General features: G+C 42.9%; 1 protein-coding gene across 4 annotated transcripts in view; it reads right to left on the minus strand.

Moving 5' to 3' along the window:
• camk2d1 (calcium/calmodulin-dependent protein kinase (CaM kinase) II delta 1) overlaps positions 1-3,644 on the minus strand; it is a 117,686-nt gene extending 114,042 nt beyond the window's left edge. For 2 of the 4 annotated variants that reach the window (XR_015766206.1, XM_088015984.1), the window contains exons 1-2: positions 3,299-3,635; positions 187-281 (exon numbers count right to left, since the gene is read on the minus strand). Coding sequence is in view for 3 of the 4 variants with exons in the window: in XM_088015984.1 (XP_087872110.1) it covers positions 187-281; positions 3,299-3,360 (157 nt within the window). In the remaining variant the exon portion in view is untranslated. Of the gene's footprint in view, positions 1-186; positions 282-3,298 lie in introns of all 4 variants that reach the window. The other 2 variants (XM_088015985.1, XM_088015986.1) reach the window with 2 other exon arrangements.
• Between the last annotated feature and the right edge of the window lie 14,669 nt (positions 3,645-18,313).

The following is an 18,313-nucleotide window of genomic DNA, read 5'->3' on the forward strand; positions in this document are numbered from 1 at the left end:
GGGAGTGAGCTGTGGTTAGACTGCAGCTGCATTGACTTTCTGCTGCTACAGACATGATGAGGCTGCAGAGGCGTGAGAAAGCCTGTGGCTGCAAAGAGGAAGTTGTTCTGAGGGGTGACGCTGCTAAAACGTCTTCCCGCTGAGACGCGGTGCCTGAGGACTTCTCCTCAGATGCTAGTTTCTTACCCCGGGCAGACAGCTTCTTGGTGTTGATGATTTTGGCAGCATACTCATGTCCCGTGGAAATCTTCATGCACCTCTTGACAACAGAGAAAGCTCCCCTACAGGACACAAAGAGTTGCTGGTCAGAAGTTGTGAGATCAAACATGTGCTGCATGCTCTGAACTCACATGGACAGGCGCTTCCTTGTTTTCTGGAATTCTATGGAAACAAGTTCCTGAAAGATTGCATTTAGCGCTGGTGAATAGCTGATGGGTTAATACTGCATTATAGTAATCCATCACTGATTACATCAGTACAATAAAGTAGCAACCACATGACACAAATTAAAAACCTTTGAGCAAAAAAGGGACTAACAAAAACCTAGAAAACAGGCTAAAACAGAAACAATCAGATCTACTGTGCTGTGGCGGTCCTCAGGACTCTCATTCAGAGATGCCAAGTTTTATTCCAATCAATTTCAAATATATTTATTAAAAATAATACTTTATTATTCCCAAAGAAATTAGACAAATAACTGAATAATAATGTGAAGTAGGCTTGAACCGGTTACTATTAGACAGTGGACTCGTGCCTGTTTGTGGTTCAGTATTTATGGATTTTTCGACGATTTTTTCATATAGTTCATGTCAGATAAATAAAAACACAAAGTTGCAGTGCTACTTGAAACACTATTGGCTGGCATTTTCATAGCGGCCAATACAGGTTTGGCCAACTGGCTGTACCCCAAAGAGTGGCGATAAAAAAAGAAAAAAACATGGACATTGGCTTCTGTAGTAGAGCCAAAACACTGCATATTAAAGTATATTTGGGATTTTATTAAAATATGCAGAAATAATTGTTTTCAAAGGTCTCAAGTATCTGCAGATTTTAGCTATTTGAGGGCAACTATGGTCTCTAACCACCGCGAATACCAGGGGTTCAATATATCACGGAAAATAAGGTTTTAGAAAGTTGCAAGCAGCATATGGTTTTAGGGCTGCGCAACATATAATCCAGGGCTGTCGTAAATGAATATTTTAGTAATCAAGTAATCTATCGATTATTCTTATGATTAATAGGGTAATCGGATAAAAAAAAGACAAAATAAAACATTGGTAAATCTAACATAACAGCAGTATTGCTATCGCATATCAGTCCAATTTTTCACATTTGAGCTTCCCTAACAATAACTTTTCTGTAGTTTAGAAAATTAACTTGTAACAATAAAAGCTCACTTTCTAAGTTAAGCTGAAGAAAAGATAAAAATATGAAATTATATTCAATGTAATAATAAAGAGAGAGGCTCACAAATACAGTGCACTAAATAATAAAACATAATATAACGAAGCTTCGAGGCAGATCAATTTTCCTTGAGGAATTTTAATAATCAAGGTACTGGAATCGTTTCAGCCCTAATATAATCACCACAATATTGGGGTCCATCACACCAGCTGTGTTTAATCTGCAAATCAAGCTTATTTGCCTAAAAAGAGGCAAACACCACCTTTGTTTGAGGAGGTGTGAATGCATAGTCAAACTCTCTTTTTTTCCCTTTATTTAACCATCGAGATCCAGATCTCATTTTCAAGAGGGACCTGGGCAGAAATCTGCAACTCTGACCAAAAAAGCAACTTCTGGTCCACCTACAAACCTAAAGTGAACTATGGTTCACTCTGATCTCTGGTGCACTTTGGACCTGTGTATCCCAAGCCTCCCACAGGCCACCAAGTGGACTATACATCAGGGCATTTTGGGCAAATATAACCAAAAATAAACATGTGGTTCTAGCGTTAGCAGGGGAAATGTTTTGTGGAAGTTGAGGTTTCTAATATGGGTGACATGGGCAAGTGCCCAGGGCCTCCCACCCTCCAACCCCCATCAACAACTTTGTTGGGGAGTGTCTTAGGTGTTTAAGGGCCACACCCTTAGGGTGGGAAGGGTGGTTCACCAAGGCGCCATACAAAACAGGACCGCCACTGCTTCAAGCTACAAACACTAAAATCTGATGCCACTCCATTTTTGTTTACATTTCGTGAAGATGGAAGTTGTGCTCGGTGTCTTGTTCAGTTGTCTGCATACTGTCTCCCATTGTGGCTGGTAAACTACCATATTTTATCCCTTGTCCTGCCTTCTTCCATGATTACAATTTTTCCGTAAATGTTACAGTATAATAATACCCATCCATCAATTTTCTGTACACCCTTGTCCCTAGTGGGGTGCCTATCTCCAGCGAACCTTCTGGGCAAGAGGGGGGGGTACACCCTGGTTGCCAGTCCATCGCAGGGCAACACAGAGACAGGACAAACTGTCACACACACCTAGGGAGAATTTAGAGATTGACTTGACAGTCATGTTTTTGGACTGTGGGAGGAAGCCGGAGTACCCGAAGAAAACCCACCATGCACAGGGAGAACATGCAAACTCCATGCAGAAACATGTAAACTCCATGCAGGCCGGGAATCAAACCCAGAACCTTCTTGCTGCAAGGCAACAAGGCTACCAACTATAATAATATAAGAATTTCAAATAAGAATTTCTGGACCTCTCTAAACTGAATCAAGTCTCTAGCCTCGCAAGCCTGCAGCAGTTTGGGAGGCAGTTCTACCAAGGTTAGTGCAACAGCGAGATAAAATAACATACAAAAGTGTTTTTAGGTGCACTTTGAGTTAAACTTTCAAACTTCTATCCTTGCAAGCTGTTAATATATTAATTTTCATCATGAATTCCAAACCTACTGAATCGCAATCCTGAAGACAAAGCGAAACAATAAGCAGTTCCTTAGAAAGTGACCTCTCACCCCAGGCAAAAGGAGCGTCTGACGCAAAGGGCAGAGACTGGAGAACCACGCCCTCCTGGAGCGAACAGCAGCTCCAGTTCTGTCCTGATTCAAACACCTGAGTGGCCGCAAACAGGTCAGCTCAACCCGTTCACAGCTCTAACGTGTTCACGTTCCAGAATCGGAACAGAAACATTCAAAAGTCCTCCTTTGATTACGTGAACTAGAATAAAGCCGAGTTAGGAGTGTCCCAAACACCTTAAGAGACTCTAAACCGAGATTTAGCGAGGCGTCCTGCTTCCATAGGTGGACTCCGGTAGAACACTGTACTGTACCACCAAAATAATGAACAGAACTTACTTTCCCAGCTCCTCGTATAGTTGGTACTCATCAGTGAACCTGGTGCAGGTGGTTGAAGCCATGTTCAAGTGAGCGGGGAAACTGAAAGCTGTCCTAATACTCTGGGAGTCTTTCCCCTCCGCGTCCTATATGTCACCTGGTCCTATTTCGGAACCGCCGCCGCCAAAGAAAAGACAAGAAATACAATTAGGCTGAAGAGTTGCGGCGCAATCTCTACTCCCAGCTCCAGGTTCGTGAACCCCCCCCCGGCTCTCACAGGGACGAAGCGACCTGCCGTTGTGGCTATTTCTGCGCTGATACTTTGGATCCGTTCAACACAGTCAAGACTCACACACACCTCCCCATATCCGGTACTGACCCAGCAAAATAAAAGCACACAAGAAAGAACATGATACTAAGAGCTGCAGTAGGACCAGGCCCGGCGGCATGGGCGGGCATTGGGGACATTGCCCGCCCACAGAATCAGCCATGCACGACCCCCCTCGAGCCCCCCACCCCACCCCCCCGCCTGGACTGGAAGCTGTTTGTTGTTTTTGCCTTAGAATGGCCAACTCTCTGTTATTCCTATGTCAATTTGATACACTAGAATCACGGCAGCAAACCAGCAAAATGCAAAGAACTTTGCACAGATTTTCCTCCAAAGTAACCGACTGAGTTGAGTGAAGCTGTTGGATGCAGGTAATGTTAGCTAAAAGATGACTAGCTAATATCAATACATCAAGTTAAGCTTGTTAACAAGTAGCCTGTAGGCTACTGATGTTGTCTGTGTTCAGCTACGTAGATTTATTTTGCCCCCCTGCTAGACTCATCTGGAGCCGAAGCTGACCAGCATTGGAATCATTTTTAGTTAATTTTACTGTAGATTCAGTTGACTGTAATGTGTTTCACAAAGGAACAACGCTTTACATCTCATTACCTGACAGGCCTAGATATGGGTTTTCTTGGTTTTTTAAACAGAGAAAAAACGCTATACTCAATAGTTATACCTCAATATAACTATTGAGGTATATTTTAGAAAGACAGTTACTGATTACACATTGTTTTGAAATAAATATAAAAACTATTCCATTTGACCTTTACATAATTCTGGTCTTAAGAGAGTTTATCAGAAATCCTATCTTCACTAAGCATTGGCCCCCCAGAAAGGGGTGACCAGGCCAGGAAGTGTCCTGACCTCGGTCTTAACATGTTATGGTCCTAAGATCACTTTGATCTTATCAATCAATTTTTTTTGTTGCATATTTCAGCAGCAAGGCAGTTCAAAGTGTTTTACATCATACAAACACAAACGTAGAAAGTTAAAGAACACACAGTCAGCAATTTACACATTATATTTTGTCAAGTTCCACCATTACACGTGAGAATGTTGATTAATGTTTAATTGATTATGTTTCAAAAGCAACTTTTAGTCTAGATTAAAAGGCACTCAGTGTTTCAACTGTTTAGCAGTTTTCTGGAAGTTTGTTCCAGATTTGTGGTGCATAGAAGCTGAATGCTGCTTCTCCATGTTTGGTTCTGGTTCTGGGGATTCAGATCAGACCAGAACCAGAAGATCTGAGAGGTCTGGAAGGTTGGTACAACATCAGCAGATCTTTAATGTATTGTGGTGATTTATAAATTAGTAACAGTATTTTAAAGTTTATTCTCTGAGCTACAAGGAGTCAGTGGAAGGACTTTAGACCTGGGTGATGTGATCTTCCTGGTTTTAGTGAGAACGCCAGCAGTAGTGTACTCTTAGGGGGGGCCCTGGTGACCGCGATAGGTCACGCACACTTCACGGGTAAAATGAACTGCCTTGCAATGTGCAGAGTGCATCCAAACGTCCAAAGCTCTGGTAGAAGATAAGAAAGCAGAACAATGTCTCAAAAAATGGCTTATCCTTCAGGGAGAGAGGAAAGAAAGAGGATGAATAGAACAAAGCCAAGATATGTTTTAATGCGTCTTGGTAATGTCAGTGATGTCAGTAACGCCTTACAAAGTAACGCGTTACTGACGTTGGACCACTTTTTTCAGTAACGAGTAATCTAACACGTTTCTTTTTCAAATCCAGTAGTCAGATTAAAGTTACTTATTCACTGTGACCTACAATTTTCTTTTAAATTTTTATTTTATTTCCTCTCTGCGTCTTGAGGAGTGTCATGGTTTTTGGAAGGCTTTTTGCCCACATACAGAACAGTCTTGGAAGGCAAAACGAAAAGTGAAAAAAGTTTTATTGAATAAATAAACTGTTATGAATGAATGGATCTTCTGTGGTTTTTCTTTGACTGGAGTCAAAGAATACATGAACATGGTGATGAAGATGATGGTCTTCATCACATGAAAATGAAGAGATCCGGGCTTGGGCTTCAGTGGGGCTTGGTCCAGATGAGCAAGATGAATACTTGGTGGTGAGGTTGGAGGGCGGACAGGTAACACAGGTGCTTGAAGAAGAGGAGCTAGTAGGATGTCAGTCATGGAGGTAGGAACCAGAAAAAGGTCAGATGAATCGTGAGACTCATGAGAGAAATCCAAAGGACACTGGAAGTGGCACTCAGGTCTTGCCGTGAGAACCATTACAAGTGAACACTCAGGCATCGAGGACCGACGTCTCACTCCTCTTAAAGCCAGGAATGACAGATTGTCTGCAGGTGTGTATGATAATTGGTAACAACAGCTCCAGGGCTCCATCTGGTGGAGAAACTGAACAGGTGGAAGGAGATGGAAACCCCACACAAAACACAAAACCCCGACTCACAACAAGGAGTGAGCACCGTTTCTATGCGACAGTATCAGCAGCGACAGAAGCAAACAATGGAAACGAGATGCACATTTTGTTGCTGGAAAAACAGGAACTATTTTGAGTTTCGGTCGCTAAGTCCGATTATCATAAGCATCTTTGGGCTTGTTTTTCTCTAAAGTTGCTTGCAAGTGTAATGAGTCGAGGGTTGCGCTTTTGAGCTGTTTTTTTTTAACATGAAGTTGTTCATTTTTGCTGGGAAATAAGCACAGACAAAATAATAAATCTTGGAATTTGTCTGACATCCAGGTAGTTTTAGTCAGGCCTTCCAGGTCCATCTATTCCCAGATGATCCGTTCCGCTGTGTCTTTGTTAATATCAAGGTATTCGCGTTGCGTTCCAGAAAACTGAAAACACCGAGACTAATATGAACAGTGCAATAAACACGAAAATAGCCATGAATGAACGTGTTCATAAAGTTGTGCAACTAAACGCCAATATAATCATTAATATTAGGATAAATGTCACAAATCTGTGCAGGAGCCGTCTGAGTTGTGGAGCCACAGGAGGAGCTCTGTGCGCTGCGCTGTGACAGCAAACACAGGGCCGTAACGCAGAACCTGGAGGCTGGGGCAGGGAGGGGTGGGAGGTCTAAAATCCTATTTAGAGTTTAGTGGAGAATAGTGGAACACACAAAAACATGCACAAATTACTAAAGTTTTTTTGTACTATTGAAACCATTAAATAATCTCCCCTTCAGTTCAACCTTATGTGGAGACACATTGTTGATGTTACCCAGGGGTGAAAGTAGTTTAAAATTCTTGTGGTTACTATGACTATATAAAAAAAAAAAAATTCCCTTCTCACCCTCTGCGGGTGGTCTCTTTCATCCTCTGAGCTCGGGTCCTCTACCAGAGGCCTGGGAGCTTGAGGGTTCTGCGCAGTATCTTGGCTGTGCCTAGAACTGCACATTTCTGGACTGAGATGTCTGATGTTGTTCCTGGGATCTGTTTGAGCCACTGCTCCAGTTTGGGGGTGACTGCCCCGAGGGCCCCGATGACCACAGGCACCACTGTGGTCTTCACCTTCCAGGCCTTCTCCAGTTCCTCTCTGAGGCCCTGGTATTTCTCCTGTTTCTTGTGCTCCTTTTTCCTGATGTTGTGGTCACTTAGTATTGCTACATCCACCACAACGGCTTTCCTCTGTTCTTTATCCACCACCACAATGTCCGGTTGGTTCGCCATTACCATCTTGTCTGTCTGGATCTGGAAGTCCCACAGGATCTTAGCTCGGTCATTCTCCACCACCTTTGGGGGTGTTCCCCACTTTGACCTCAGGGCTTCCAGTCCATATTCGGCACAGATGTTCCTGTACACTATGCCTGCCACTTGGTTATGTCGTTCCATGTACGCTTTCCCTGCCAGCATCTTGCACCCTGCTGTTATGTGCTGGACTGTCTCAGAGGCCTCCTTGCACAACCTACACCTTGGGTCTTGTCTGGTGTGGTAGATCTGAGCCTCTATTGCTCTGGTGTTTAGGGCCTGTTCCTGGGCAGCCATGATGAGGGCCTCTGTGCTGTCCTTGAGACCAGCTTTCTCCAGCCATTGGTAGGATTTCCTGATATCAGCCACTTCAGTTATTTGTCGGTGGTACATCCCATGTAGGGGTTTGTCTTCCCATGATGGTTCCTCCAGCACCTTGTCCTCTGTTCCCCATTGCCTGAGACATTCGCTGAGCACATCGTCCGTTGAGGCTTTGTCCTTGATGTATTTATGGATCTTGGATGTTTCATCCTGGACAGTGGCTCTCACACTCACTAGTCCTCTGCCTCCTTCCTTACGGCTTGTGTACAGTCTCAGGGTGCTGGATTTGGGGTGGAACCCTCCATGCATGGTTAGTAGCTTCCGAGTCTTAACATCCGTGGCCTTTATCTCTTCCATTGGCCAGCTAATTATTCCGGCAGGGTATCTGATTACTGGTAAGGCATAGCTGTTTGTTGCACGGATCTTGTTCTTGCCATTGAGCTGGCTTCTCAGGACTTGCCTTATTCGTTGGAGGTATTTGGCTGTGGCTCCTTTCCTTGTGACCTCATCGAGGTTGCTATTTGCTTGTGGTATTCCCAGGTACTTGTAACTGTGCTCTATGTCTGCTATTGTTCCTTCTGGGAGTGAGACCCCTTCTGTGCGGACGACCTTCCCTCTCTTTGTAACCATCCGGCCACACTTCTCTAGTCCGAATGACATCCCAATGTCAGTGCTGTAGATCCTGGTGGTGTGGATCAGTGAGTCGATGTCTCGCTCGCTCTTGGCGTATAGCTTGATGTCATTCATGTATAGGAGGTGACTGATTGTGGCCCCATTCTTGAGTCGGTATCCGTAGCCAGTCTTGTTGATGATTTGGGGTTCAGGCCTATGCAGAACAGCAGTGGGGACAGAGCATCTTCTTGGTATATGCCACATTTGATGGACACTTGTGCAAGTGGTTTGCAGTTAGCTTCAAGGGTGGTTTTCCACAGCCCCATCAAGTTTGCAATGAAGGCTCTTAGAGTCCTATTGATGTTGTACATCTCTAAGCATTCAATGATCCAAGTGTGTGGCATTGAGTCATAGGCTTTCTTGTAATCAATCCAAGCGGTGCACAGGTTGGTGTGTCGGGTTTTGCAGTCTCGGGCAACTGTGTGGTCTACAAGGAGTTGGTGTTTGGCTCCTCTGCTATTTATGCCGATGCCCTTCTGTGCCGTGCTCATGTATTTATCCATGTGCCCGCTTATCTTAGCTGCTATGATGCCTGACATGAGCTTCCATGTTGTAGAGAGACAGGTTATCGGCCGATAGTTGGATGGGACTGAATCCTTTGAGGGATCCTTCTGGATCAGGATTGTGCGCCCTTCAGTTAACCATTCAGGGTGAGTCCCATTCTGTAGCAACTGGTTCAGTTGAGCTGCCAGTCGCTCATGGAGGGCAGTGAGTTTCTTTAGCCAGTAGGCATGGATCATGTCAAGCCCTGGTGCTGTCCAGTTTTTCATACCTGAGACTCTTTCCTGGACATCTGCCACAGTGATGGTTACTGGGGCTTGTTCAGGGAGGTTGCTGTGGTCCTCTCGTAGAGAGGTTAGCCACTGTGCATTGCTGTTGTGGGACGCCTCCCTTTCCCATATGCCTTTCCAGTATTGTTCAGTCTCCAGCCTTGGAGACTGAACAATACTGGAAATAGCCGGTTAATCCTCCTGGCTTCATTCTCTCTTGTGTATCTCTTTAGGCGGCTGGCCAAGGCTTGGAGCCTTTGTTTGGCAGTTTCGAGTGCTTCAGGTATGGGCATCTGGCTGTACATCTTAGGTACTGGTCTTTTCATTGCACCTCTTTGGAGCTCTGACAGTTGGCTCACTTCCCTCCTTGATATCTTGATCTTAGCCTCTAACCGTCTTTTCCATGGTGGATATTGGGTCTCATGGTTGCTCTTATAGCCAAGCATCTCAAGGATCACTGATGCTGAGTTGTATATCAGTTCATTGGTTTCAGTTATGGTGTTGGTAGGGATCGTTCTCAATGCTGCATTCACATCTTCAATGAGACTTTCTGATGGTACTTCACTCAGCCGTTGTAATTGGCATCGGGGTTGTCTGGTGTTCATTCGGGCCATGATTCTCTCTCTCAGGTCAGTTGCTGCCTCGTTCAGCTCAGATGGTTCGTTCATTACTGGGGCTACATACCCAGTCTCTGGGCAGGTAGTTGTAGTTAACTCCCTTCTGACCTGGCGTCCTGGCTCCTCCCCTTTGTGTTGTACCTCGTCAATCTCAAGTTGTGATAGCAGTTGCCGTTTGCGGATGTTGGAACACTGAGCTACTAGTTGTTTGGCAGTTAGTGTCGACTGGGGATGTCGAAGTAACCATTCCTCCCACAGTCTTTGCATGTAACCCCTCTGACTAGGGTTACTTGAGTAGTAGCATTCCAACAGATCCATGTTTTCGTCTCTCGCCCATTTCCGTCTTGTTCCAGTAGCCCATTTTTCATCAAGGTGCTCTGGTTCCCCAGCACCTGACGCAGACCTTGTTTGGCCAGGCGACGTCTGAGCCGGCATGTCGTGCTTATCAATGTCTCTCATGGTATGAGGTAGGCTATATAGCTCCAAGGGTCTTGCCTAAGGACCCACACTGCACAGCTCAGTTTCACTGTTGTAACTGTTTGCCCCAGCCTGGATTCGAACCCGGGTCTCCCAGGTGGAAGACTGGTGACTTACATACATACATATATATATATATATATATATATATATATATATATATATATATATATAGCTTCTTTGTGTGCTTTGGAGTTTCTGTGCTGATGATTTTATTTTGTGAAGCGATAAAAGCTGGTAGCTCTTGAACTGCTACAAAATAAAGCTGTCTTTCCTCCTTCAGCCCACTGGCTGCAATGTTGAACCTTGAGATGCCATGAGACCTAAATTTTGAACATCATGGCATGGAGAGCATCCCAGTTTTCCATGTCTGGCATATAACCATTCATTTTAGCTTTTAAACTGGTTCTATTGATCCTGTGTCCAGACAGAGGGATAATCAGTAGCCAGCATCATGACCTGTTTGTTCTGAAGATCCTCCAGCTTCCACCTTCTCTTCCTAACATGGCTCTTTGAACATCATGGCATGGAGAGCATCCCAGTTTTCCATGTCTGGCATATAACCATTCATTTTAGCTTTTAAACTGGTTCTATTGATCCTGTGTCCAGACAGAGGGATAATCAGTAGCCCAGCATCATGACCTGTTTGTTCTGAAGATCCTCCAGCTTCCACTTCTCTTCCTAACATGGCTCCTCCTCACCCTGACTCTCATACTGACAGGAGGAACCACAGAGCTCTGTTAGGTTAAAGCTCATCTTCTGAAGTTGGGATATTTTTCCTCCAACAGGTTTCAGAGGAATCACCTCAAACCAGATGCTGGACTGGATTTTATTTCACTGTCATTTGTGAATATTAAGAGCCTCATTTTCAACAGTGGAGCTATAAAGGTTGAAAAAGGTTATCATTTTGGAGAAAATCTCATCAACATTAATATTTCCACTAAATAAGAGGCAAAAAAAAACAAATTGTTTGATAAAGGAAAAGCCTCTCAGACTCTGAGCCTGACAGCACCAAACTATTTTTTTATATTAGACAATTAATTTAATTTCAGATAATTATCGCGGTAGAAGCCATTTGTTTGTTAAATACTTAATGAAACATATTTACCGTGTTTCAGAAACTACAGCGGCTGTGAAGAGCCACAGCAAAGGTAAACAAAGGTAAAACAACCTGAACAGGTGATCAACTCTAAACCACTGGCACCTTTTTACTCTTCGTCTCTCTCTGTCATTTAAGCATACCCGTTACCATGGCAACCTCCTGCGCTCCCCAAGCCGACCAGAGATTACGTTAAAAACATAACATTCAATCCGTTACAATATCAGGGTTGCAGGCTTGATATTTATTTTATGATCATTAATAAGCCCCTCATGAACACAGCGGTGGTTGATGAGTTAATTTTAAACTCCTGCTCTGCTCCTTATTTTAATAATGGAACCGAAACGCACAGAATTGCGCAACACCTTGTTGAAACAATAATCACTGAGATTATTATTGTTGTTGGGTCATTAATTTGAACACGTTTTGTTGATTTTTTTGTTGTTGTTCTTTAATAAAGTTATGAACGTTTTGATAAGCCAATCAGATGAGGACCTGCTGGTCTCAGCCTCCTGGCGGCGTTCAGTTTGTCACCTAATGCTGAGATCGACTCAAAACCTTCCGCGATCGACGTTTTGCACCGCTGCTCTAGTAAAGCATTAAGAGTTCAGAAACGATATGAAATGGGGAAAAAAGTATCAGTCACGGCTGCACAGTGAACCTGTTGATTCTTTACAGCAGACAGCCGCTCCCCTCTCTTGCAGGTACTCCGTACCCCCTCTAAATCTTTTAGGGGTATGCAGTACCCGACCGTACCCCCTTACTTTCACCCCTGGTCATACCTGAGAAAACTGAAACTTTTAAAGAGTGATTTTAGAAAACCAGCAGCTTTTAACCTCCCACCAGCATACGCTTTTATACAGAAATTTTTACAGCATTTTAAACTGGAAGGAGAGGAGATCAGGATTTTAACTAACCATCGTTTTATTATCTCTGTTGTGCAGGACTGGGAACCAGTGACTCCAGTGTTCGGAGACGCCACAACAGTTTGGCGCAATGTGGGCCATCCAGTCCTTCCGAACAGACTCCAGGACCTGTCCTGGATGGTGGCTCATGAGATCCTCCCGGTCAGAGCCGTTATGCACTCCCGCGGCATGTCGGCGACGTCCATCTGCCCCCGACCCGGTTGTGGTGCGCCGGAGTCAGTGAGGCATCTGCTGTGGGAGTGCAGCGCTGCCAGGACAGAGGTCCCAGCAGCGGCGGCCTGGCTCTCCGGGTGAGGCAGGAGGGAAGGAGCAGCAGGGGGGGTTTCTCCTCTGAGCACCAAGCGCTGTTTGGAGGGACGGGACGGCTCAGAACTTAGTAAGGAGTCACCCCGGTCCTGCTCAACTTTTAACATACAGAGCTTGGTTTTTAACATCATTGTTCTTATCTTCTTTTAGTTGGAAATGATGTGACAATTTGTATTTTATCTGTTTATGTGAAAAGAGAAATTTCTGTATAAATGTGTGATGTCATAAATTGTCCTAAGTAACAATAAAAATTTTTCGAAAGAAAAAAAAATCTGATGTTATAAAGAAAATTTGGATCCCTGAAGGCATGTTCTGCCTCCCATGTGGTCCCCTTCTAGGTCCAGGCCGGGGCATGCTGCAACTCCCACCCTACCTGTAGCTCCTTCCCTGAAGTGATGTCACAAATATGTTACAATTATGGGAGGAACTGTCTGATATTGATTTCTAAATCAACACCAGACTAAGTGTTGAGTTAGACTGTTGGAGTTAATTTAGAAATCAACACTGGACTGGATTGCTTTTTGTTTAACTCTTTGGAACTCTTTAGTTCCAAACACAAACGCTCATGTTGTTGAATTAACACTGTATTTTTAACATACAACACTTGCACTGGAAATCTGACACTTCCGAATTTGCTGTGTAAATTGCTTGGCCCGTTTACCATCATCTCAGTCATTAGCCCTTCCTTCAACAGTGCGCCTTAAACTCCCTTCTCACCTCCGTGTCCACCCTTCATTCCAGCCCTTTGTGCCCTCCACCAGAACCCCCTCCACCCTCCCGGTTAGTGGCTGGTCATCCTTCCTTTTCTGTCCGGAGCATTCTTGCGGTCCGCTCTCGTGGGCGTGGCCATCAATATCTGGTGGACTGGGAGGGGTATGGACCGGAACATCGGTCCTGGATTCCCCGTTCTTTTATTTTGGACTCTGGTCTCATCTCTTCTTTTGAGGGGTCATCTGCTTCTACCGCTGGTTGTCCGCTGAGAGGCGTCCATTAAGAGGGGGGTAGGGTACTGTCATATCCACTGAGCTGAGTGCTGTGAGTGCGTCTCCTACCTTCTCTCCTGCAGGGTGTGTCAGACAGTCGTAGCCAGCTGCAGCTCATCATCTTATCAGGAGGAGCGGTTAAATAGGAGCTGGATTCTGGTGGCAGATGCCAGATGGTTCTACGTATAGTGGTACCTGAGCTTCCTGGTAACAGATACTAGTGAGTCTTAGTCTCGTTTGTAACTTAGTACCTGTCCTTTTTTCTTTCCTCTCAGAGTTCTCGTTCCTGGTCCGAGTCGAACCTTTGCTGGTTCTGTTTCCCTCCCGGTGGCATCCCCATCAGCTGCATGCTGATAGCTGCTTCCCATCTCCTGCCTGGCTTCTTCCTATCTGCCCACCTTCGCTGCTGGATCAACCCTCATCAACCCGCTCGCCTGCCTGCCCACCCTCCAACGGTCTCTCGCCTCCTCTCCTAAGCTTGGAAGACAGCATCTGGAGAGTCGCATCTCGGTCTCAGTGGATATCCCTTTTCCCCCCAGGATCACCTCATCTCCACCAACAGTAAGATCAGCCTCTTCTCTGTTGCACATTGATCTCCCATTCAGACGACGTATCAGTAACTCACCTTTTCCCACCAGAGCGAATCCCGACCGGTCCTCACCTCCTGCCTGTTGCCGTCTGTTCACCTGTCTGTCCCGGCTGCAGTTCGAAATAAACTTTAGACCAGGGGTGCCCAAAGTCGGTCCTCGAGGGCCAGCATCCTGCATGTTTTAGTTTTCTCCCTGGTGGTAGTAACAACCTGTTCAGTATGTCAATGTTCTTCTTGGGCCTCTAATGAGCCATCATTTGAACCAGGTGCATTAAACCAGGGAGAGAACTAAAACATGCAGGATGCCGGCCCTCGAGGACCGACTTTGGGCACCCCTGCTTTAGACTTACCTTTGATTGTGTTGTTGTGTTTGTAATTGTCCTGCACCAGAGTCAGGTAACCAAACATGTCATTAAATTACAAAAGAAAATAGTTACGCACAGTAATGCAAAGTGATTTCTATAAGTAACTGTAGTCCAACTACTGGATTTGAAATAGCAACGCGTTAGATTACTCGTTACTGAAAAAAGTGGTCCGATGTCAGTAACACGTTAACGCGTTACTGACATCAATGGTCACAAATATGTGTGTATGTATTCCATCTTGCATTGGGCTGCACTGATTGCAGTTTTCTGGCAGATCCCCAGTTACCGATCTTTAAAAAGCCTGACCTGCCGATTTCATTTTGCCTGATACCAATTTGAAGACAGTGGTTTCAGCACATTTTCTCCTTTTACAGCAACCAGTACCACCATGAGTAAACCAATAGTTTAGTTTGATGCCAAGAGTACATCAAGCTTGGTCTAACAATTTTGTGGAAAGCTGCCTCAAATACAGAGCATAGAACCATGACACAGCTGAGAATGATGGATCTTTATTACTTTCAGTATTCTGGGTCATCAGTAGTAGGCCACTGGCTAATCAAAGTAAGAAGGTCACTATACTATTTATTACCACTAAAAGTGCTAATAATTAAAATGTCTTTGGGCAAACACTAATTAATCAAATGCACCTCTTACAATGAACTGATTTCAAACCCCCTGCCTCCTCAACCCTCCCAACTCAGAAATGCTTCAGAGACCTCATCAGGTTCACTTTGCAGGCCTCCTGTTAAATGGATCTCTGTTAATCCCCATTTAGTCTAATCTGTGCTAATCTAATAGTGAGGAAGTAGTGTTGTAAAACAAAGCACAGGCAGCTTCCTGGACTCCTCTGAAATAATGTTTTTAGTTCACATGAATGCTATCAGGTCTGTAATCTTCTCTCATTACATTATATTTAATGTTATATTTTTCAGAAAGGATTGCCTGCCTGTGAGTTAGACACTTTTTTCTATCTAAATTGGCACCATAACATGACATGAGGTGCTATTTTTAATAAATTGGCTCCAAAGCAGATATAGTCTTTTTCTTTGCCACCATCTAGTGGCAAAGCTTTAACATAGCTATCAACTCATAATCAACTCTTCTTATTGAAGCCTCAACATCCAATTCACTAAATGTGACTTTTCCATATTTAAAGTGTACAGAACTCTTTTTTTATGTAAAAGAGTTCTGTACACCATGTTTTAAAACTAAATGACCGAGTTCTTGTTAAATAATTGACCAAACCCGAGCTGCACCTGAGCAGATACTCATATTGTATCTGGTGTACAGTACTTTTTTTTTTCAGCGCATTCATTTGATTTTGGTAAAATCTGATTAAAACTTCTACTGGTTGTGAGAGTAACTCCACATGAAAGGCTAAAATATGTTTGGACCTATTTTTTACTGCCTATATCCCTATGCAGTTTTTATTCCATTGTCTAATAGTTATTCATGTGGGATGTGTCTCTATGACAAGAGGCTGCATTTCATCTTTAAAAGTTCTGAACAGATACCTTTAGTCTTCCTGAAGACAATATTGTAAATGAGCCAACCTCTTGAGGTGGTAAACTTTCCCACAAATAGACTCCTGTCATTCAGAAGTCTCACCAACTTGTGGAGAATGCAAATGTAATTACACTCATCTAATGCAAATATTGAACAAACTCCTCACTTATTGCATCGATAAATTGGGAGGCAAATAAATTGGCTTGAGTTTCCCTAATTTTGGATGGTCAGCAGTTGGCCAGTATTTACACAGGAAACCAATCTTTTCAACCAGTCTTATCCACCAAAGATACATGGATGGATGAGTTTCTTTAGATCTTGCATTACATTAGTCCTTTAATCCTGGAAATGTTCTTCAGATGAAAGAAGCTGACTTTGTAACTGTTTTTATGTGGCTCTGACGGTTCAGTCTATTACCACACACAATTTGAGGCCTGGTCAGTAGTTTCCAGCTGTAATAAATGTGGTTGTGGTTGACTCTAGATCAGCGTTTCTCAAACATTTTCAGGCTGAGGACCATTTAATTCCTTTAACATTCACTTAACTTGAAATTGCCCCACAATAGCAAAACATCTTAATCTATGCAACCCGAAATGAAAATAAAACTTTCTTAACTCACTTATGATCATGAACAATTCTACTCTGGGCTTTTTGAGTTATTTGCATATTGTGAAAATGTGGATTAAGCATTCAAACACATGGACAACAAAAACAAAATTGTTATTTTCTACCAAGTGCTGTGTGCATTAATAACATCTGGGCCTGATATTTGTCATTTAGAAGAACAATTAAAGAAAAAGACACGTGAGCTGCTTTGGTAGAAACACAGAAAGCTCCTTTAAATATAAAAAATATACACCCATTTATGTTTCTAAATGGGTGTATATTCTATTGTATTCAATTAATTCAAATGAACCTTATTTAATAAAAAAAAATAACAGTAGCTGTTGAGGTGTGAGCAGAGAATATTAAGCAAGAATGTTGTAAAGAATAAAGAATAGTTCTCACTAACTGAGTTGTTCCAAAGAAGTATGTGATAGTACTAAATCACTTTAGTACACTTAACTACAATTTAATTACAATTAATTAATATACCTTAAGTATACAACTTTGTATATATTTTAAACATGCTTGATTAGTATATTCTGAGTGTACTATTTTTGTGATCAAATTACATTTAAAATATATTTAAAATGTATTTTAAGTATATTGGCATTACATATTTTATATATTAGTAGTGTGATTACAGTATGCTACAATTACACTTTTGGTTTATTATAATTGTTAATGAAATAACTGTTTAGTTACTTAATGTCTTTATTATTCTGCTTTGCTGCTTTGTATATGACATGCTTCATACACACCACAGTACTGCAAACACATCAGGTACCAGAACACAGAAGGATCAATTACAACACACTTCACAAGTAAAACAAATTACATTGTGCTTTCAATATATTACCATTTTTCAAGAGTACATTGCCAATGTACTATCACAGAATTGTACAAATTGTCAATACATTCAAAGTTTACAGACAACATGCTTATGAAAATTAACACAATATAAAAACAGGTACACTTTAGATGAATTGTGAAAAATATTTCACCAAGGACAGAGTATTGTTTTAATACAATGTCACAATATTCCAGACAAACTGACATTTCTCCTTCCTAAGAAGAGTGAGAATCAACAACAGAACATTCCCATTCACTGCACTTTACAGAAACTTACAAAAAAGAATAAAACAATAGAGCAATTAAAAAGAGCATTTGTATTTTAAAGAGTACAGAAAAACGGCAAAGAAAAAAGCATGACAATTTTAAGATGTTGTGGACTCGCCATATATGTGACATCATCAGAACTGATGATGATTGGGACCAGATGCCTGGGTGGAAAAACCTTTCTGGGTGTCTTCTTTGCCTGTAAAACATAGTCAGCAATGTCATAGAATCAGTTGATGTTGGCATCAACTATGAAGCTGTTTTAAGTGTGGACTTAAGGAGACAAACTACCTTAAAATCTTTCCATCCATGATCTGAACACATTGATCCTTGCAGGATGGTGAAGGGGCAGGTGGTGCCCATCTCTAGCAGTCATCAGATGAGAGGCAGGGTTCACCCTGGACAGGTCACCAGTCCATCACAGGTCTGTGATGGACTGTGACCATCACAGTCCATTACTGTTAATTTTTATTCAGTTAACAATGAATAAAATGTATGAAAGAGAAATGGTAGATTAATAAGGGGAAAAATTCAGAAAAATTCTGTCAAATTATTTAATTTTTTTCCCCCTCTCCTTACCTGATGTTTTTCTCTTATTTTTCCTACTTCCTCCTGCAAGTCGGCGCCTGTCAGGCTGCTAGGCCTCAGCCAACTATCCCCTCGTCCCATCCCCCCTGGCCCCCT

Source organism: Poecilia mexicana, unplaced genomic scaffold (genome assembly GCF_051168715.1).
Source record: "Poecilia mexicana isolate PSO_F unplaced genomic scaffold, ASM5116871v1 scaffold_18, whole genome shotgun sequence".
In the NCBI taxonomy this organism is placed as follows: domain Eukaryota; kingdom Metazoa; phylum Chordata; class Actinopteri; order Cyprinodontiformes; family Poeciliidae; genus Poecilia; species Poecilia mexicana.